Source organism: Gigantopelta aegis, chromosome 12, assembly GCF_016097555.1.
Source record: "Gigantopelta aegis isolate Gae_Host chromosome 12, Gae_host_genome, whole genome shotgun sequence".
Classification (NCBI taxonomy): Eukaryota; Metazoa; Mollusca; class Gastropoda; order Neomphalida; family Peltospiridae; genus Gigantopelta; species Gigantopelta aegis.
The window spans coordinates 18973416-18997353 of NC_054710.1; the positions used below are offsets into that span (position 1 = coordinate 18973416).

The window sequence follows — 23938 nt, forward strand, 5'->3', positions numbered from 1 at the left end:
TCCATCCACTGACTCACTCACCCATCCACTGACTCGCACACTCATCCATCCACTGACTCACACACTCATCCACTGACTCACTCACCCATCCACTGACTCACTCACCCATCCACTGACTCACACACTCATCCACTGACTCACTCACCCATCCACTGACTCACTCACCCATCCACTGACTCACTTATCCATCCACCGACTCACTCATCCATCCACTGACTCACCTATCAACTCACCAACCCACCCATTCAACCCACTTACCCATCCACTCACCAACCCACCCATTTAACCACTCACCAACCCACCCATTCAACCCACTCATCCATCAACTCACCAACCCACCCATTCAACCCACTCACCAACCCACCCATTCAACCACTCACCCATCCACTCACCAACCCACCCATTCAACCACTCACCAACCCACCCATCCAACCACTCACCAACCCACCCATCCAACCACTCACTAACCCACTCACCAGCCCATCCATCCACCTACCCATCCATCTATCCACTCAACAACCTACTCAACAACCCACTTACCAACCCACTCACCTATCGATCCATCCACTCACCAACCCACTCATCCATCAACTCACCAACCCACCCATCCAACTAAACACCCATCCACTCATCAACCCACCCATTCAACCCACTTACCCATCCACTCACCAACCCACCCATTTAACCACTCACCAACCCACCCATTTAACCACTCACCAACCCACCCATTCAACCCACTCATCCATCAACTCACCAACCCACCCATTCAACCCACTCACCAACCCACCCATTCAACCACTCACCCATCCACTCACCAACCCACCCATTCAACCACTCACCAACCCACCCATCCAACCACTCACCAACCCACCCATCCAACCACTCACCCATCCACTCACTAACCCACTCACCCATCCACTCACCAGCCCATCCATCCACCTACCCATCCATCTATCCACTCAACAACCTACTCAACAACCCACTTACCAACCCACTCACCTATCGATCCATCCACTCACCAACCCACCCATCCAACTACTCACCCATTCACTCATCAACCCATCCGTCCATCCACCTACCCACTCACCAACCCACCCACTTTCTGTGTGTACATACCAAATTGACGGGTTTCGGCTGTTCTTGTTCTTGATTGGTCGACTGCATCACATCTCCGTTCATGTTTCCTGTACCTGACAACAAAAAATAAGTTTTTTTTGTTTAACGACACCACTAGAGCACATTGATTAATTAATCCTCGGCTACTGGATGTCAAATATTTGGTAATTCTGACTCGCAGTCATCAGATGAAACCCAGTACATTTTTTCATTAGCAACAAGGGATCTTTTACATACTTTCCCACAGACAAGAAAGCAGCAAATTCCACAGCTTTTGACCAGTTGTGGTGCCAGGGTTGGAATGAGAAAAGGTGGTTCGGTCCTGCTATGCAAGCACTCAACTGAGTACCTGACAACAATACAACAAAGTAATGTATTTAACGACACCTCAGCACATTTTAGACTTCTTAAATGCATCCAATTATAATTAAACATAAAAAGAAATGTTTTATTTAACAACACACTCAACACATTTTATTTACGGTTATATGGCATCAGACATATGGTTAAGGACCACACAGATTTTGACAGGAAACCCGCTGTCACCACTACATGGGCTACTCTTTCCGATTAGCAGCAAGGGATCTTTTATTTGCGCTTCCCACAGGCAGGATAGCACAAACCATGGCCTTTGTTGAACCAGTTATGGATCACTGGTCGGTGCAAGTGGTTTACACCTACCCACTGAGCCTTGCGGAGCACTCACTCAGGGTTTGGAGTCGGTATCTGGATTAAAAATCCCATGCCTCGACTGGGATCCGAACCCAGTACCTACCAGGCCGGTCAGATAATTAAACATGTACCTGTTGCATTTGATCACCTTTGACTCTGTATGTAACTACAAATTGCTCAGTGGCAGATCTAAGGAGGTCCCCCACACAAACCCTAAATTTTGAGAGTTATATATATATATATATATATATTTATCCTGCAACCACCATTTCTATTCAGCCCCGTAGGAGCTGGGGGGCTAGGGAGGGGCTCAGCCCCCCACTTTTTTAGCCAGGTTTTTTTTCGGGACTTTAAATTGTCTTATAATGTTAATACAGAAACCTGATGATAGAACAACCATAAAAATGAGCCCCCCCCCCCATCCCCCCCACCACACTTTGAAAATCCTTCCTAAGGGCCTGCTATTGACAGAATATGATGAAAGATAATGCAGTCATATCCTGCTACTATAGCAGTATAGTCCATGAGCCACGACCCAAAATTTGGCCAAATCGTACCACATGGGGGGATGAATGCTCATAGTGATTTTTGTCACGGCCTACATCTCTAGAAATGGAAAATTTATGATAGCAGTGCAGGACTCACAGCTTTCTGTGTGTATCCACCCGTTTTGTGGCCCTACCCTAATTTTCATGACAGTTATATTTTTACAGAATTGCTAAATGACTATATTAAAAGCATTGTAAAATATTTGTCAGGGCATTTAGGAATACAAAACTTGGAGGGTTGGGAGTTAATAGATTGGAAAATTCAGATATGTTACCAATATTGAAATCCTTTGAGGATTAGAGTCTCATATAACACTTTTTCTGTAACGTTACAAAACAAAATTCACAGAGTTTTATTTTTCAGTAGAAATTTAACATAGTCTCAGCACCTCAGATATTCTTTTTGAAGGATCTTATTGCAGTAGAAGCTTGTTTTGACATCTAGTTATATTTACATCCTAAATATAAAATTTTCTTGGAAATGTTTTTGTGTAACGACCCTTTTGATAACCATACACCCTTTTCTCAAAAAGCAGTATTTCAAAGGAATTGTTAACAGGATAACAACAAATATAAATAAAAACATCATACAATATAAATTGTTGAAATAGAAGCAATAGTGACATCATTTGAAGGTTAGGGTCTCACATAACATTTTTTGTTTAATGTTGGGTAATGCAATTTTTGCCATTTCACAACAGTCATTCCAGATGAAGTTTACGTTTACACTTTTTCAGGGTTTTAATGTACCTGAATATTTGTTGGACTCACCATCACGCATTATTTAGATCTTCCATATATAAAGTATTTGTTAAGCTATATTTGCTGATGAAGATATTAACATGAGCATTCATATGGCTTTTAAAAAAAAAAAAAAATTAAAGTGCCACAGTAATAAAACATGTATTTTGCTATCTTTTGCCAGTTTTGGTACCTATATATCACATTTACAATGTATTGGAATCTTACAAAATTTTAAAATGATTTGAAAAGCCGTTTTTTATATATTAGCAATAATTGATCACATTTTTAGCCCTCTGTCGGAAAAACCCCACTCGAAGCTACACACCGAGTTACTTAATGACGTGTGATGTCACTCCAAGACAAGGTTATCAAAGACGCTTTCGAATACAAAACAATATGTGCACGAATCCATTTAATTTCTTTTTTTTGTAATACTGGTATGTGAATACTGTCTGAAATATTCTACAATAAAAAATAACTGCGCCGTGTATGGATGCAAAACAAAAGGCGTTACAGCTATAGTTCGACCCATCCCATATTTTTTGTAAATAATTTCACTTTGGTTTGACGTAAAAAGACAAGTAAAGGCTTTTTGGAAATAATAAGAAAGTACTCTCTTTTTTGCGCAACAAATCAATCGGTTCAGAAATAAATAATTTGTAATAAATTCCATAGCATGAAAAAAGCCATTTTCTTTGGGGCGGATTATAGAACATCCATGAATTACCGGACATAGTTTACATTGCGAGGCTAGCTTGGAAAAACTAATTTGTAGCCCACAGGAAAGGACCATATAGGGTAGAATCTGCAACGATCATCTTTTGACCAAAAATAATCACTACTAATTGATGTTATGTTTTTTGAAAAAGCAACTAAAAATGCTTGAAAAAAAATTCTGTTTGACATTATCATGTGGGGCCAGTATCGTAACGACTTTTATGTATACATATGCAGTCTGATACAAACATTAACAAGTCAAAGGGTGTCAGCCACATGTATGCGAGAGATTCTAAGGTTGAGTTCATGTGTATAACACAAATAAGGCATTTTAGTTCCGTACTTATTGATTGTACTTTTTTAAAATTATATAATAATTAATAATGTAAATATATAAATATAGATACACAAACATTGGGGTAGGTTTGATTTAGCCTTCATTCAAGAATACCAATATATAATAATCCTGTTTCACCACACAAATGGGGTGATGGGCTGAAAATAAAAATTAGCTAGTATCCTTATGCATGGGCACTTTTCTTTATCCAGTAGAAGCAGTGATGGTTTATATATATGAGTTTATATATATACTCTTCAAAAGAAGAAACGCAAAACCACATTGTCGTAACATTTAGAGAATTGATTTAATTATTGAATGGTGAGTCCGATAATTACCAAATGTTGCAGGATTGTTCACAATTCACTCTAGTCCATTGTGAGTAAGATATAGGACACACCACCAAGGTCAAGGTCATCTGGAGTCAATACCGGGTGTGGCCTCCGCGTGTGTTGACAACTGCCTGGCACCGCCTGCCCATTGAAGCAACCAGAGTACGGATGACGTCCCGGGGGATGGTGGCCCACTCGGCCTGCAAGGCTGCTGCCAGCTCGGGCAGGGTCTGGGGCTGTGGTTGTCGCTGTCGGAGGCGTCGGTCCAACTCGTCCCATAGATGCTCAATTGGGTTCAAATCCGGTGATATCGATGGCCAAGGAAGGACATTAATGTTGTTGTTCTGTAGGAAAGCCGTTGCGAGACGTGCTGTGTGAGGCCTGGCGTTGTCATGTTGGAACACTGCGTTGGCGTTGGCCATAACTGGAACGATGTGTGGCCGGAGGATCTGGTCAATGTAGCCCTGTGCATTCAGGTTGCCCTGCACGTGGACCAGGTCAGTTCTGCCAGTGTGTGAGATGGCTGCCCACACCATGACACTACCCCCGCCGAATCTGTCCACTTCCTGCATGCAGTTTGCCGCATAACGTTCACCACGACGCCTATACACGCGACATCTTCCATCATGACGTCGGAGCAGAAATCGGGACTCGTCACTGAACCACACCTGTCTCCATCGCAGTTGAGGCCATTGTCGATGAATCTGGCACCACTGCAGTCGGAGTCGACGGTGTTGTGGTGTTAAGATGACACCTCGAACTGGACGTCTGGCACGAATTCCTACCTCACGTAGGCGGTTCCATACGGTCTGGTCGGATATCCTGCGCAAACCTGGTATTGCTGCGGCTGTGGAGGTGGCAGTAGTCAATCGTTCCCGAAGGTGGCGTCCCCGGATGTAGCGGTCCTGCCCGGGGGTAGTGACCCGTGGTCGACCGGATCTAGGGAGGTCACGTGTTGATCCATGTTGCTGGTAACGGTCCCACAGTCTGGAGATGGTGCTTGGGGACACATGGAATGCCCTGGCAACGGCCGTTCTGGATTCGCCTGCGTCTAGTCGGCCGATGGCATTGTTTCTCTGCGGTTCACTGAGACGTGGCATGTCCTGGATTGTCAACTGTCGGCCAGATACAGAGGCCAGGCAAGCGAACACCCTGCACTTTTATACTGTCGGTGTTCATGTTGCACGTGCAGACAACGCACGTGCAGTGGTGACATGGTTTGCACGTGGCTGCGTTTTTGCGAATATTCACATTTTGGAACTTTATTGTACAGTAGCTGCGTTTTATCGAATGTAACCGTGGGAATGTGTTTGGGACATGCAATGACCTTATATTCACAAAGCATGAACCGGTAGGAAACATAAAATCGGAGTTATAACCCATTTGTACCCTTTTGCGTTTCTTTTTTTGAAGAGTATATGTTTATATATTATATATATATATATGTTTTTATAACACACACACACACACACACACACACACACACACACACACAGACAATATTTTAAAATCTTAGGTAACCGGAAGTCAGTTCACGTGAGTTTTACTTAGGTAACCGATTGTTCGGTTACGTGAATATAGTTCTCATAATCGATGAGTTAGGCCTACCTAATCCTAAAACACTTGAACTATGGTTCTGTGCTATATTAGTGGTTCAAATGTATTTAAAAATATAAACTGATTTTCACTTTCATTACTCATATGGTACTTTTGATTTTAGAATGCAATTGCTCAACACGTAGGCCTAACCAATTGGCGGTTCTCGTGATTTTAAAGTTGCATAGCCGGCACACAAACAGAACAACGGTTCTCGTGAAATATTGTGCCCTGTACATACATACATACATACATACATACATACATGTATACATACATACACACATATATATATACCCCACACACACTTTTGGCACCTTCCTACGCCACTGTTGTGTGTATTTAAACCACAATCATGGCACATTATTAATACACAGTATATCAAACAAATACATAAAGATTACAGTATTAAAAATAAAAAACAAAAATACCATCCCAATTATTAATAAAGTGACTTTTTGTAAAATGCTTGGGGAAAAAACCATCAGACCTGTGACGTAGCATCAGGCGTTCTGTTAGTAGGTCAACATGCTGACAGCAGAGAATGATTGTTCGAAAAACAGCTGATTCTTAACAGACGCTAGTTTGGACATCTACTCTAATGGTACCTCGATTGGTGAGGAAGTGGTATATAAGCATGTTAAAAGCAGGACACAAGTTCAGTCCCGTCTTTTGACTAATAAAATATGTGTTCAGATCAGAACGCATTTAAAACAACAAGCAAAATAAATAACATTATTTTATTGATTAATATCACATAAAATAGGGATCTGAATTTATTGTCTTAGACAGATCGGTATGATGCAATGCAGGTATGAACACATACAAATAATAATACCATTTATCTTGCTACCTACACCCGATAATACAGGTGTTGTTCATTGTTTGTTAAGCATTCAAAGAGGTGCAATTATTTCATAACACTTTCTGTGGTGTCCTAATTATCAGGGAACTGCCGTCACTGTTAAAAGGTGACCACTGGCAGACAGTAGGTATGATCGCATACAGGGGCAAAATTGTGCACCGGTGTAGACAGTTAATTACTACATGAAAGGTTCTTTTGTTCTTGAATTTGCGTCCAAAATCCGGAATAGAAGACATCCGGTGTCGACTGATTTTTTTTGTTTCCTCTGTGTGTGTGTGTGTGTGTGTGTGTGTGTGTGTGTGTGTGTGTGTTCATACGAAATTTGTGTGTGTGTGTGTATATATATATATATATATATACATACATATACAGTGGACTCTGTACAAACCGGCATGGAGTAATCCGGATTTTTGTGTAAACCGGCACGATATCAAAGTCCCGTCCAGCTACCGTTAATCTATTAGGAACAAAACTCTGGCTAATCTGGAAGCTGTGTACTTTGGATTACGGATGCAAATTCCAGAACAAAAGAATGGTTTACATAGTAATTAGCTCTGTCTATACCGGCACACAATTTTGCAAGTTCGGTCTGCCTTTGGTCAATTGTTAAACAAAGACGACAATTTGCAAGTAATTAGGCTACCGACTGTAACCAGTGAGATGACATAATCGCGCTTCTTTTAACGTTTAATAAACAATGATCCACACTTCTTGTAATTACAATATGCAGCTAGATCAACTGGATTAGTATTAGTGTGTGTTGAAACCTAAATGAATTCACTCATATCGACTTAGTGTCAAGCAGTCTGCATAAATATGTATGGCGCATGTTTTGCCGTGTCTTATTGAATTAGTAATGGCAGGGTGACCTAGAAAACTTTCACTGCAGACTAAAGTTAAATTAATAGAAGAGTTTTCATTGAATCCACTATGTAAACAGAAGGATTTAGTAGTGAAATTTAAGATAGGAAGACAGACAGTATCTGACATTCTAAAACGTGGTGATCATTACCGGCAATTGTATGAAAGCAACATTTCGGCAGAGAGAAAACGAATATCCAGCGGAAAGTTCGAAAATCTAAATGGATTAATGCATCAGTGGTTTAAGCAGGCAAGATCCAAAACACTGCCAATTTCAGGTCCGATTTTAAAAGAAAAAGCCCTTCAGTTCGCCGAACAGCTAGGAGTACCTGACTTCAAAGCATCCGATGGCTGGCTGACATCACGGAAAATTCGGTTCAACATAAAACAGTTCAAAGTTAGCAGGGAGAGTGCAGGTGTCAATCTTGATATCGTGGACGACTTTAAGACACGCCTACCAACCATTCTTGGAGATTACGAGATGAAGGATATCTTTAACTGTGACGAGACAGGTCTGTTTTTTCGTGCATTACCAGACAGGACACTGACTTATAAAACACAAGCGGCAAAAGGTGGGAAGGTTTCAAAAGAACGATTAACTGTTTTATTGTGTTGTAGTGCAACAGGAGAAAAAACGAAACCATTGGTAATAGGGAAAGCCCAAAATCCTCGCCGTTTTAGGAATATTAGAAAGGAGTCACTCCCTGTGACCTGGACAGCCAATCGGAAAGCGTGGATGAATTCACAACTGTTCAATGATTGGTTAGAGAAACTTAATCGACAGATGCGCCGACAGGGAAGAAATATTCTTTTATTCATCGACAACGCACCATCCCACGGCTGTGATCTGAGAGCGAGCAATGTAACTGTTAAATTTCTACCAGCTAACACCACCTCAGTGCTACAACCATTAGACCAAGGCATAATTAAGGCTTTCAAGACCAGGTACAGAAAACACATGATGAGATCGCTCATTTTACGGATGGAAGATTGCGCTAATGTAAGTGAACTATGCAAGGCAATCACAGTGTTGGATGCGGTTAATTGGATTAACGTTGCCTGGAAGGAAACACAGACAACAACAATTGTCAAGTGTTTCATGGGTTGTGGTTTTCCTGTCACTTCTGATTCCGATGATGCTGATGATGACTATGCTGATGACGACGATGTTCCTCTTTCTACGTTGATAGCCACCATATCCCGTGATATTAATGCGGCCGAGTTTGTTGACTTTGATCACGACATCCCAACAGAGAATCCGGATACGACAGAGTGGGAAGCTCAGCTAGTAACTGCCCTTACACCTGTTGCTAAAACCGAGGAGAAACCAGCAGATGACAGTTCGGGAGATGAAGATGACACACCTTGTGACACAACACCAGAACTTTCTTACGCCGATGCGCTTAAAATGTTAAGACAACTGAAAACCTTTGCTGCTACAACCGATGACGAACTGTTACAACCAATATTAAACCTGGAGGCCATGACAGAGAAGTCTGCTTTGAAGAAGCACGTAAAGAAAACACAATCAACAGTTACAGACTTTTTCTCAGCTGACACTCGATAGACTGTGACATTCATAATAAACAATGAACTCAAATTCTAATTATTATGTGATTTTAATTATTAAAATGATACTGTGTTTATCAAGTTTGTAATTCCATTTCATGTGATTTTAGTCAATAAAATAAAATTGTGTTTATTCAGTTTGTGTGTGTTTATTATTATTTTTATGGTTTTGTTTTGGTAATTTTTACAATTCAAGTCTGGTCCGAACTTCTGTCCCAGCCATGCCTGATCTCGATTGCTACTGTCGATCTTTAATTTCATTGGTTGAACACGTAGGTCTCGGCTATTCCTGTTACTGTTAGTCAGGTTGTTGTGGATAATGACATTTTATTTACGTTGGTAATTTACGATTTTGATCATTATGGCAAGAACCATAACTCTGAATGAAATATTTATAAACCGACACTCTGTCTAAACCGGCATATTTTGTTGGTCCCAATCGATGCCGGTTTGTACAGAGTCCACTGTACACATGCACGCACGCACAAAATGTTTGTATTTGATTATGAAAATACAAGCCCCATATTTGTTATCGTTCTAGGCTTCGTATATTGGGATTGGGGGGGGGTAGAGGAACCCACACTATGTATACTGCTGCTTTGATACATCCAAACACTAACCAATGGTTCACCATATTTTACATTTGAAAACTATCTCCAAAAGAATATTCCATCCATACATTTCAATTCAATATAATAAAATTTCTGCGTTTTAAAAATATGTGTGTTCCACCTTCCCAGTAAAATGTTTGAAAGGCTGCGAATCACACTTCATGTTATACCGGTTAGCGCGTCACGGGGTCACATGACTTGGTTCTTCGAGTTGACAGGCATTTTGGCAAGCAATGGGGAAAACATGACTTTTTATTACAAATATATTAAAAACGGATAAAAAAAAAAAAAAAAAAATTATTGACACTTCATATATATTGTAAGAGGTAAACGTAGATACCAAACAATAGTGAATTATGTTTTTGATAAATGTTGACCTTTAAATTATTCTTTTAGGCATCTCAAATGGTTCGTTAAATCTGGACTACATGTAGGTCTAATCATGCCTCCAAGAACATGACCAGATTTAGAAAATACAGCTTGTTTTCTCATTGTGACATTTACAATCATACAAAATATTAACTGGTTATGTTCATTGTAAAAATATTTTAAGCAGCAGGATATCTGTAACTTCTTCACAGGGATCATATATGTACTGTATCAAGTTCCTTATGCTTGTAAAATATTTTAATTTGAAATAATAGCAAATTTATATAACAATAATTTGTTCTTAGATTTAATGTTTCCACAATTTAAGAACAATATTTGTTTCTTTTAGCTGTTCTAGTTGGACATATAACTACTAGTGTCAGGGTTTCTGCCAGAGGGTAAAATGGGTATGGCGTTATACCCAAATTTTTATTTTTTTAAGTTAACATTTGGACAAAATTAAAGATTCTTATCATTATTGTATGATTTTCTTAAGCCTAACCCTAAATGTAACCCATTTTCTTTGTAGAGGAGGCTCCCCATAGCCCGTTGACTGGTTGCATTCAATTCCATAGCCCTATACCCAAAAATTTCTTTCTGGCAGAAACACTGCTAGTGTTGTGGTTGTATGTACTTTTTGAAGACAGAATAAGAACCTTTCCAGGTAGCAAGTGATGACAAATGTTCTAATAAGGTGTTGAACATCAGCAACAGTGACATGTAGCACACATATGAAAAAGAAATATGTGCAGGGATGTGTTACAATATCTAAAGACGAAAACATGCCTCACCCTCATATTATTTCTTTAATTAAAACATAATTAGGGTTGGCCCTTTTTTCTTGTTAGGATTGGGTTCTCGGAAACACACAATTTTGTTTTGTACTAGTTAGTTGAAGTGGAACAAAATTAAGGGACTGATTAATTGCTATCCTATTTTGATTAAGGAAACTATTTAGGATATTAACTTACTTCCCATCTTTATTAAGTATTGATAATATTTGATAGTTAAGGGGAGCTATAAATAACTCCCTAGACTACACTCTTGATATTTAAACATAACTACATGTAGCACTAGATAAAACTAAAATATGTTGTGTGTATGTGTGGTACAGTAATAAATGTTTACCTTCTCATATGTGCCTTTTGTGATCCATTTACTTATGTGTCGCCCTCAAATTTTATTTTGCATTTTGTACCAATTATAAAAAGAGAAGACATTTAACTAAACATGATAAGACTTTATTTTATTAATGGGAAAAGTCATTTCAGGGTATATATTATTGGCAAACTAATGACGATGATGTGCAACATAGCAGTGCCAAATCAAGCAGAACTGTCTTCGGCACGAATAGCAGTCACAACACAGGAAGGAAATATTTTATTTAAGGATGCATTCAAAACATTTTAATTACGGTTATATGGCGTCAGACCACACAGATATAGAGAGAAGAAACCCACTGTCGCCACTTCATGGGCTACTATTTTCGATTAGCAGCAAGGGATCTTTTATATGCACCATCCCACAATCAGGATAACACATACCACAGCCTTTGATACGCCAGTGGTGGTGCACTGGCTGGAGCGAGAAATAGCCCAATGGGCCCACCGACGGGGATCGATCCCAAACCAACCGTGCATTAAGCGAACACTTTACCACTAGGCTACGTCCCGCCCCCTCACAAGACAGGATGGAAGCATTCTTTGTTGTATTTTCCCAGATACACCCAACACCATCACACAGCCTAAAATTAACATTAATGGCATCGGTACTCAGGGCTTTAGATCTCACCAATTTGGGCACAATATATATATTTTGTTTCCAGAGTACAGAGAGGTCTTTTTAGCACAATAATATCATTAACTACTGCTGAAGGGTTATATTGCATTAAAGTTATTTTAATTAATTCAAGAAAAATATTTTAGTGATTTTTAGGTAAAATGTTTTGAGGTTAGCATGTTTGTATTTAATTTGGTATCTTTATTTTGGGCACAGCATTAATACCTTGGCTTAGTTGCAATCTAAAGCCCTGGGTATTGTTTTCTACCATTGACATCTCAGTTTACCATACCATGAATTGGCCCATATTGTTTCATTAGTGCAATCTGTATTCCGAAAACCATTAAGTGGAACATTTTATTTATTAAATGGAGAAAAGGAAAGGTGACTTTACTGTTCCTATGAAAGAATGATATTCAGTCTAACAAAATGTGTAAAAAAACAACATTGAAATAAAACATTAAAGTATAGTTATTAGTGGTGTGAATGTAGGCCTATAATTACTTGATATAACTGAATATTGAGATAAAACATTAAAGTATAGTTATTAGTGGTGTGAATGTAGGCCTATAATTACTTGATATAACTGAATATTGAGATAAAACATTACAGTATAGTTATTAGTGGTGTGAATGTAGGCCTATAATTACTTGATATAACTGAATATTGAGATAAAACATTAAAGTATAGTTATTAGTGGTGTGAATGTAGGCCTATAATTACTTGATATAACTGAATATTGTCCCAAACAGTGCCCCATGACTAGTATATAAAACCCCATGATATGTGCTGTCCTGTGTGTCAATTACCAAATGGTTGAGATCCAATAGAAAGAAAGAAGTGTTTTATTTAACGACGCACTCAACACATTTTATTTACGGTTATATGGCGTCAGACATATGGTTCAGAACCACACATATTTTGAGAGGAAACCCGCTGTCGCCACTACATGGGCTACTCTTCCGATTGGCAGCAAGGGATCTTTTATTTGTGCTTCCCACAGGCAGGATAGCACAAACCATGGCCTTTGTTGAACCAGTTATGGATCACTGGTCGGTGCAAGTGGTTTACACCTACCCACTGAGCCTTGCGGAGCACTCACTCAGGGTTTGGAGTCGGTATCTGGATTAAAAATCCCATGCCTCAACTGGGATCCGAACCCAGTACCTACCAGCCTGTAGACCGATGACCTGCCACGACACCACCAAGGCCGGTAGATCCAATAGCTGATTATTAATAGTTGGGGGCGAACTGGCTTGGAGAGAAAACGTCTGGTACCCAAACCATTGACGATAATTTTCAAAATATCTTTGTTTAAAATAGTCATAATAAAGTTTTATGTAAATTCACAGACATTGTACTTCACAATGATTATCACTTCTGAAAATATTATTACCTAATAAAAAATAATTTTTTTACTCCATTTTGCAGTTGGTCCGAATTAATGTTAGTCACAAAAAAACGTACAACACGTACACACCCTACCTAGGCCTATGGTACAACAAACAAGAAATATAACAAAATTTCTATCTGCACATCAGTTTCTATTTATATTTATTTCATTTCATAGTTAATGCAAGTTGAATACGCTGTATTTCGATGCTATTTGTTTATTTTTAATTGTGTACGAAAACGACCGTCTAGACTGGTTTCTGATTTCAAGTAGGACCCTCATCTCGTGTGGCGTCAGCCGACGTTGACTTAACCTCGAAGCCTCATTGCGACATAATACTGAACAATATCTTAATGATCTCTGCTGCATCTATATTTGACAGGGTGCCCACAGAATTTTCAAATTAAAATTCTGATATCCATGATTTTTTATTGCATACAAGGGCCTCCTGCCACCCCCCAATAGCCGTGCCTTCAACTCCAAATACTACAATCAACATATTTTGACAATATATATATATATATATATATATATATATATATATATATATACACACACACATATACATGTGTGTTTGTACATTTCAACGTATTAATTTTTTTTTTTTCTGTGTTCCAATTACTGTTAATATTGTCTAGCCATAAACACTATAAATGTTCAGTGTGGTCCTTGGGGAAAACATTAGGCATTGTGTTGTATTATAACTACATTCTATGCTGAATATAAAGATTATGGTTTAAAAATATAACAATACTTGTATATAGATTAAGTCTGGTATAACCTTTTACTCCCATCTGTGTTTAAGTTTGTACTAGTTCAGCAATCATAAAGATGGATAACAGATTAATAGACTTTTATAAACACTATTTGTTAAAAGTTCAGCAACTAATATTTCAAACATATATTTTAAAACAACTTGCCTGTGCATGTAAAATGTCCCTGTATCATTCAAAGTTGAGGAGACTTATCTTGCCATATATAAAATGATAATAAAGACTTTGGATCAGAATGTATTTTACCAAAAACGTGCACAACTTTCATTAAAAATATTTTGGTATAAATATTTCTTTTTCTTCCAGCTTGTTTGTTTTAGATTTAATTATCACAATGATAAGCCTCCACATTGAAGAAATGTGCACGGACCGGTGGGTGCAGCTATATTATCTACTGCTAATTTATCTTTAAAGGAATATATCTTAGACACATTTTACAAATGTTGAAAATGGTTTTAACGTAAAGAGGAATCCAAATGTGTCACAACAGTTGAAAAATACTAACATCGCATAATCAGCTTTAAAAACAAACATTTGGAATGTCACTGTAGTATAGAAGTACCATCAATAAAGCAAAAGTAACTTGGCCACCGCAAAACGAGAAACAGAATCTGGAAGTGTTTCTATTTTGTTTCAGTACTGGGGCTAATATTTAGTCCTTTTACAATACTGTTAACTTTAGCAAACATTAAAGAATCTGTTTTATAATAAAATATAATTTCAACGTAACCGATCAGGTAATGCAAATACAATTCATGTAACCGAACAATTGGTTACCTAGGTAAAAACCATGTCATCCAACTTCTGGTTACCCCAGATTTCGAAATATTGTCCCCTTATTATGTATTGCAGAAATGTTAGAAAAGCAGATCTGAGACTACAATATGTCACTGTTAACAATGCAATAGTATGGCATAATAACTGAATGAACCAACATTTACGTTATACATAGAATAAGCTCTGGAGCAATGGTCGCTTATTTCCGTTTTGAGTCTAGTGTTTTGGGTGCTATATGTAGATCATATAAACATCCTTGGTGGTACAAGTTGATATAGTGACCAGATGATTTCTCAATAACAATAGATACTAGATTCTATTAGACCCAAATAAAATTCCTTGCATTTTTTTATGAATCAGACAAAACAATTTAATTCCTTGAATTTTCCCCGCAGGAAATTATTTAAAACCATTTTCCATGTTTTCCCTGTCCCATGGGTATCCTGATTGGAATAAAGTGTAAACCTATATTTTCACATTATAATTTATAGTGTGATCAATTGGTTTTTTGGAAATTAGTGAAAACTATTCTTCAAATTCCACTAATTGAATAAAATTGAATTAGAACTGTTGGTGGTAAAAATATTTCATCTGTTGTCTTTAGGGCACTGTCGGGGGATAAAAATTTGCATTTCAGAATTTTCTTCAACGCCCATGCCAAGTGGAATTTTCACGACAGCCAAGTAATTAGGTTAACTCAAGGCTTGAAACAGAAAGTAAAATATGGCCTACTGTTGGGGTTTTTCAATTACATGCCAAAAGAAATATGGTCTGCTATGAAAAAATATGGCCTGCTGGATATAATACAGCACAGCAAGGTGAGCATCTTTGAGACTACAATATAACAGAAACACGAGCTCAGTCTTAGCTAAATAGGAAGGAAGGAAATGTTTTATTTAACGACACAATCAACACATTTTATTTATGGTTATATGGCATCGGATATATAATAAAGGACCACGCAGATACTCAGAAAGGAACCCACTATCGTCATTTCATGGGCTACTCTTTTCGATGAGCATCAAGGGATCTTTTATATGCACCATCCCACAGACAGGATAGTACATACCACAGCCTTTGTTACACCAGCCCTGACTCTCCAAAACCCACGATTTGACACCCCCACCCGCCAGCCAGCCCGGACTCTCCAGAACTCACAGTTTAACACCCCCACCCGCCAGCCAGCCCGGACTCTCCAGAACTCACAGTTTAACACCCCCACCCGCCAGCCAGCCCGGACTCTCCAGAGCCCACGGTTTGACACCCCCACCCGCCAGCCAGCCCTGACTCTCCAGAACCCACAGTTTGACACCCCCACCCGCCAGCCAGCCCTGACTCTCCAGAGCCCACAGTTCGATACCCCCCACCCACTGGCCAGCCCTGACTCTCCAGAACCCACAGTTCGATACCCCCACCCACCGGCCAGCCCTGACTCTCCAGAGCCCACGGTTCGACACCCCTACCCGCCAGCCAGCCCTGACTCTCCAGAACCCACGGTTTGACACCCCTACCCGCCAGCCAGCCCCGACTCTCCAGAGCCCACAGTTTGACACCCCTCCCACCAACCAGCCCTGACTCTCCAGAGCCCACGGTTTGACACCACCACCCGCCAGCCCCGACTCTCCAGAGCCCACAGTTCGATACCCCCACCCACTGGCCAGCCCTGACTCTCCAGAACCCACAGTTCGATACCCCCACCCACCGGCCAGCCCCGACTCTCCAGAGCCCACGGTTCGACACCCCTACCCGCCAGCCAGCCCCGACTCTCCAGAGCCCACAGTTCGACACCCCCCTCCCACCGGCCAGCCATGACTCTTCAGAGCCCACGGTTCGACACCCCCACCCACCCCTGACTCTCCAGAGCCCACGGTTCGACATCCCCACCCACCGGCCAGCCCTGACTCTCCAGAGCCCACAGTTCGACACCCCCACCCGCCGGCCAGCCCTAACTCTCCAGAGCCCACAGCTCGACACCCCCACCCGCCCTTATAAGGGCCAATCTTATGGCACCGCTGTAAGGGATCGAACCAGTGGTCACACCCAGACCCAGTGTAGAGGGACACCGATCAGCTGGTAGGTACTGGGTTCGGATCCCAGTCAAGACATGGGATTTTTAATCCAGATACCCGACTCCAAACCCTGAGTGAGTGCTCCGCAAGGCTCAATGGATAGGTGTAAACCACTTACACCGACGAGTGATCCACAACTGGTTCAACAAAGGCCATGGTTTGTGCTATCCTGCCTGTGGGAAGTGCAAATAAAAGATCCCTTGCTGCCTGTTGTAAAAGAGTAGCCTATGTGGCAACAGCAGGTTTACTCTAAAAAAAATGTCAGAATGACAATATGTTTGACGTCCAATAGTCGATGATAAGATATAAAAAATCAATGTGCTCTAGTGACGTCGTTAAATAAAACAAAACATTACTTAAAAGTAAAATTGAATCCTTGAACAACTTGCTAGATCCCATATAGCTTCAATAATAAAGTGGGGGTGGTAGGGAGCTAGTGATTTTTCCTGGGGACTAGTAACTTTTCTCAGCTACTAGTCCCCCAGCAGGGCCATAACTAAAAATTTGGAAAGCATTATAGAAATTTAAAGAAAAGGAGTTTTAGACTATTGCCCCTCCCCCCCCCAAACAAAAAATCCTAGCTATGGCCCTGTCCGGATCAGTGAAAATATTTCTTAATTTCTACCACTGGATACTGGCGACATGGTTACAGTCTCATATGTGGAATCTGTGTCAATGAAATGGTTTTTTCACAACTTGTGTTTGGACAAAATTTGGGGGGAATGTAACGGTAATTAAAGGTAGGAGAGTAATTTATTGTATACTCCTTGCACAAAGCCCCCTGGTGGCACGTTTATTATTAGAAATGTGATGACAGACAACACACCATTTTGCCCGTTAACAAATTTGAAAAAATGTCAAAATTTTGGGTAAGTATTCATAGTTTTACTGTTTGGTCATAAAATAACAGAGTGTGTGATTTTACTGACACCCCCATGCTTATAAATAGCTTCAGTACCTAACATACACGCGTACAATTCTGCTCCGACAGTTATCAGACTCGTCTGGTTGTTGACAATCAAAACGAGTCTATACACAGTCACAATGTTACTATATTTAGAACACGCGATCTCTAGAAAAGTATGGAAACATTTAAGGGCCATGCCTATATTTATTGGCAATTTAAACAGAACATATTAAAAGTTATGTGTTTTATTCTTGGTTTCACTCAATAAATATTGATTATATAACTGTTGAATCTTACTAATATGATGAACAATTTTAAAAACTGCCCACACTGTCTTGTAGAAGAAGAATAATTATTATTACCGACTTTTCCATTGGAAAATGTAAATATGTTACTACAACTGAAAAACAAAACGTTTTAAGTTGACTTTTCTTTGTTCTTGTGTTGAAGTTTGTTTACTAGACATTACTACAAATGTGTTTACAAAAAGAGCTATTTTTTTAGCTTTCAAGACAATTTGTCCACCCACCTCGGACAATTTGTCCACTCGATTATAACATTTAGACCAATAAATCTAAAATGGTATAAATTTCTTAGCGATTGAAATGGTTAATTATTTCTGTTTTGTGGTAAACTACTAGTATATGAAACTGAAACTATATATGTGTATGTGTGTATGTATGTGTGTGTGTGTGTGTGTGTGTGTGTGTGTGTGTGTGTGTGTGTGTGTGTGTGTGTGTGTGTGTGTATATAATTATTATTATTAATTTTGAGATACAATAACCATAAATTTACTTTAATTGTCCCATTCCCTATTATAATTACAATATTATAACTATAATAGACTATGTCTATCAAATTGTCCACATCATACGCAGACAAAGCCACTGGCGATGTCAGAGATATGGGCATGGCAAAGCTAGGGTAGGTTACAATCTGCACTTTTCTCACAATTCTCTGTCGATATTTCACTAAAAAAAAGTGTCCGTACATTTATTTAGTCCGTGGACGAAATATATGGTAAATAACCGAGGACGAATCATCTGCATCCCAATTTTGACCTGTGTGGTCCACCGTATTGTAACGTTTGCGATTTACCGTGATATCGTGGTAACCTCCCTTGAACGGAAACCAGTGCTATGGCGTACTTCCATCAACTGTTTTAATCAATCTAATTAAAATTAGCTCCACTATTACATGTGGATCTAGCAGCAGCCAGTTGGAGCTCATGTCCACCAATCAAAACCTTACTTGCAGAATCATGCCAGTGATTTAAAAATAATTTGAAAACATTCCAAATTATCCTGAGGGTATACATGTTTCGTGTGAATTACAAATGCCTTAAAACATGTTTTATTTTATAAAATAAATAATTTGTAATGTAAAATTGAAGACTAATAACCCATCCTGTACGTATTGGTATAGTTCGCTGTACTGCGGCCACTAAAATTGACTCACCCGATATTTTTAGAATTTGTATGCTCCCAAATAACGTTATAAAAGGCAAAGTGTGATTGGTCAATATTTAAATTATTATTTACAGACGAAATGTTACTTGGACATTGGAGACTACGCAGTGTTGTTAGCAATCTGATTAAAATTAGTTCTGCTGGTCTAAATAAGGCATTCGTAATTAATTTTAATTAGATTGTGTTTTAATGTTAGAGCTGCATTTATTTGTCAACAGGATGGCATGGACATGATGCAGATATAGCAAAAATTGCAACCCAAGAATATTTACCTTCATATTATATATATGTTACTATTGTTAGTGCATTTCTTTATTTCTTCCAAATAGTTAAGTACCGCGATATGGTGGTACCCCAGTATAGTTGTCAACAATTTGGTTCAGACTTTAGTACAAATATTAGAAGGATCAGAAACACATTTAATATTAAATATACAGCCACTAATATTTTATGCAGAAAAATATATTTGATATGTAATTACAATGGTTAAAAAAGTCTTTTAGTTGATAACATCTTAAAAATTGCAGCAAACTCAGGAATGTCCCTTTAATTGCAATGACTTGTGTTCCTCTTCCAAATTTAAATATTTCTTTTAAAACCGACATGGTAGCAACTGTCAATTATATAGGCCCAAATCGACGGGCAATGCGACGAATGCCGAACAGTTCATCGCAAACTGACAGGACTCACGAAAAAGAGACATACGGTAATATTTTTAATTAATACACAGCGAATGTGTACTTAACAACACGTGCTGTTGTATTTGGCTTCTATTATAGCTTGACCTGAATTTGCATGCATACATATCAGCGAGCACGAGCGCGCGTCGTTTGTTCGTAAATAACATCGGTTATCTTCAAAAGACGACGCACCTGCCAAAAGATCTCAATCATAAAGACAGAAAATTAACAACAGACAGTCTCTCTTAGCATAAAACACTAATTAATACAATTAGCGGAGCTGTTAATCAAAGAACAAGGAATATATTATGCTAACATGGAAATATGAATATGTAAAAACCTGATTATTACCTGCTTTTTCATTAGGAGCCGACGTTGAGTCCGCCATTTTGAATAATAAAATCTACCAAATTATTTTTCGGAACACGACGGAAACTAATTAGTCGACCATATGCAGTTTGAAGACTCTCGGCGTTTGGTCCGGAAGGCTCGGACACTCAACTAATTAATTTGAAAACAAGTAAAAACAAGCAAACTGCCTGCTACCTCAAATTCTGAATCATCACACACAGACGATAACCAGATGTGCCCGTTCCAGTAAAAGTTTCCGAAATGACCCGAAGTCTTGACCTTAAAACTGAAAGCTATTTTCCTAACCTTTATAATAGTTTATTCTCAATAGAAGATTTTCCCGCTGGAACGTAATGTATTTACTCCCGTTGAAAAAAAAAGAAAAAAAGCTCAAGACCGTTTACTAACGTCACGCTCCGTTAAAAGTTACCCCCCCCCCCCCCAAAAAAAAAAATCGTGACTGTGCAAGCCTGTAACCAGGATTAATTACGGTTAGGCCTAAATACGGAGTCTACAAAGCACAATGATTATATTATAGTAAAGAATCAACAAACGCACACATCTAAAACTAAACAGCAGGCCCGTAGCCGGGGGGGGGGGGGGGGGGCGGACGATCTCCACCCCCTCCCCCACCCCCGCAGGATTGAGACTTCCGCTCAAATGAAAAAAGAAAGAAAAAGAAGGATTTTACGTAACATATAAAAGTCCTTGTTCCCAAATGACCGGGATAACGTAGCCGGGTTTGCTACCCGTCGGACTCCTCATTCATCAAATCAGTTATGCGGTATGGTTAATAATGTATTATATACGATTCAAAAAGAGAAGGGCATAATTAGATTAAAAGTGCATTTTATTACAAGATAACAGATACATAAAGGTCTTCAGAAAGTCAGTCTAAACTGACAACATATGACGTAACAATATTAGTTAGTTTACAGATTAGAGTGGAAGCATAGATTAACTGCAGTTATTTGTTCTTCTTTTTTTGGTCAGAGAGGTGGGATTTAGCTAAGTCGGTTGAGCGTTCGCTTGAGGTGCTTGCGTCGCAGGATCGAACCACTTCAGTGAATTCGTTCAACTGATTGGGTTTTTTCTCGTTCCAACCAGTGCACCACAATTGAACAAAGGCCGTGGTATGTGTTTTCCTATCTGTGGGAAAGTGCATATAAAAGATCCCTTGCGGCATTAAGAAAATGTCGCAGGTTTCCTCTATTGACTTCGAGTCAGAATTACCAAATGTTTGACATCCAATAGCCGATGATTAATAGCCTAATCACTTTTATTTCATCAACATTTTAAGATATTTCACTAAATGTTATATAATAAAACGATGTTTCCAAATATCTTCATTCTTCTAAAGATCGCATGCACATCACCGGTTACTTCGTGAGAGTGTGAAGGAAGCTTTAGCACACTCCGGAGACTACACGCATACATACGTACGGCTGTGGGACTGGGGCGCCTTTCTAATTTGGCGCTCCTAACTGTTCATTATGACCAAGATATAGATGTGAACACGATTGCAACATTATTCGTCCAACAGCACCCGAGGAAAATGCAACTCGACTCTGTATTTATACAATGAAATGATATGATCTTATGCAAGTTAGGAAGCGGGACGTAACAAGAACGTTTATCTGAGGTTCCATTTGCTGAAGGTTCGATCCTCCTCAGTGGGCCCGTTTGATTATTTCCCGTCCCAACCAGTGATCCATAACTGGTCCATCAAAGGACGTGGTTGTGCTATCCTGTTTGTGGGATGTGGGAAGTGCACATAAAGATTCCTTGCTGCTATTTGGAAAGAAAGAAATGTTTTATTTAACGACGCACTCAACACATTTTACATGGGCTACTCTTTCCGATTAGCAGCAAGGGATCTTTTATTTGCGCTTCCCACAGGCAAAATAGCACAAACCATGGCCTTTGTTAAACCAGTTATGGATCACTGGTCGGTGCAAGTGGTTTACACCTACCTATTGAGCCTTGCGGAGCACTCACTCAAGGTTTGGAGTCGGTATCTTGATTAAAAATCCCATGCCTCGACTGGGATCCGAACCCAGTACCTACCAGCCTGTAGACCGATGGTCTAACCACGACGCCACCGAGGCCGGTCCTATTTGGAAAGAGTAGCCATGTGGCGACAGCAGATTCCATCTGTGACCATGCGTCGATATAACTGCGTTTGCCATCCAATAACTGCAGGGGCGGGACGTAGCCAAGTGGTAAAGCGCGCGGTCGGTGTGGGATCGATCCCCGTCGGTGGGCCCATTGGGCTATTTCTCGTTCCAACCAGTGCACCACATCTGAAGTAATAAAGTCCGTGGCATGTGGGGCGCCGTTTTTCACTTTCCAGTAATATGTATAGCATGGCTAAATGTATTATATATTTGAACCTAATATCGCTCAAATTAAATTCTATATCCGTGAAAAAAATATATAATTATTTTATATACACACACACTCACGCACGCACAGGCTGATTTTTGCCCGAATTAAACGAAAATGCCTTTTTGTTTTCATATTAAAGGGACAGTCCTGAGTTTGCTGTATTGTAAGATATTTCCGACTAATTAATGTTTTCAAAGTTTGCTTGTAGAAATATAGAAATATAGAAGTATAAAAGTACTAAACGAATTCAACAGTTGAAAACCTCACTTTATTTGCTGTCTATATACTACAGTCAATTCAACTTTCTGGGTGAGTACACATGGTCACAAAAGCTTAGTGGGTAAAAATTAACAAAATGATACAAAGGTTGTGAATTCAAAATGGATCAAACAGCACACCAGTCATATGTAACACTATATATCATGAAAAACATCAGCAATTATGGAGAATACAAGAAAACACAACAAGGATTTAACACTGAATGAATTCCACATGTTTTACATTTTATTTCACAACAGAAGCTATGTTTATGTTTGTATAGCTAAGATAGTCAAGTAAACAACATACAGGCAAAACTAACATCTTTGAACTGTCAACATTCCCATTGTTGAAAAAAAACAAAAAAACCTCAGTTTCCCCTCCTTTAAATTTGATACTGTAAGTTTAAGAAATTCGTGAAACAAAATGGTTAGGCAAGCTTAACTATATTTCTTTGGTTTTCTGAATAATACAGTTTAGCTTTAGCTCAGTACCACACGATTATCACCACATTGAACATGTTAAATGGTGGTATATCGTTACACTTCTGGCATATATCAAGTTAGATTTCTTATGCCCATTTGAACATTTTGTGGTTAAATTATGATATGATATGCCTTTATTCAGATAATAGTATGTAAATAGAACCAATGGAAAACTTGTAGTATCAATCTACAAGTAACAATACGGCTATAATTAGGTCGTTTGTGTAACATTTGCAGACATATAAATGGAAAATCCACTCCTAGCATTAAAA

General features: G+C 39.2%; 1 protein-coding gene across 2 annotated transcripts in view; it reads right to left on the bottom strand.

Annotated features, from left to right (window-relative positions):
* The window catches only part of LOC121386779 (POU domain, class 2, transcription factor 1-like), a 69231-nt gene extending 48293 nt beyond the window's left edge, over positions 1–20938 (bottom strand). The window contains exons 1-2 of one of the 2 annotated variants that reach the window (XM_041517793.1): positions 20731–20938; positions 1117–1190 (exon numbers count right to left, since the gene is read on the bottom strand). In XM_041517793.1, the coding sequence (XP_041373727.1) occupies positions 1117–1179 (63 nt within the window). In that variant the 5' untranslated portion in view covers positions 1180–1190; positions 20731–20938. Of the gene's footprint in view, positions 1–1116; positions 1191–20535 lie in introns of both variants that reach the window. The other variant, XM_041517792.1, reaches the window with a different exon arrangement.
* Between the last annotated feature and the right edge of the window lie 3000 nt (positions 20939–23938).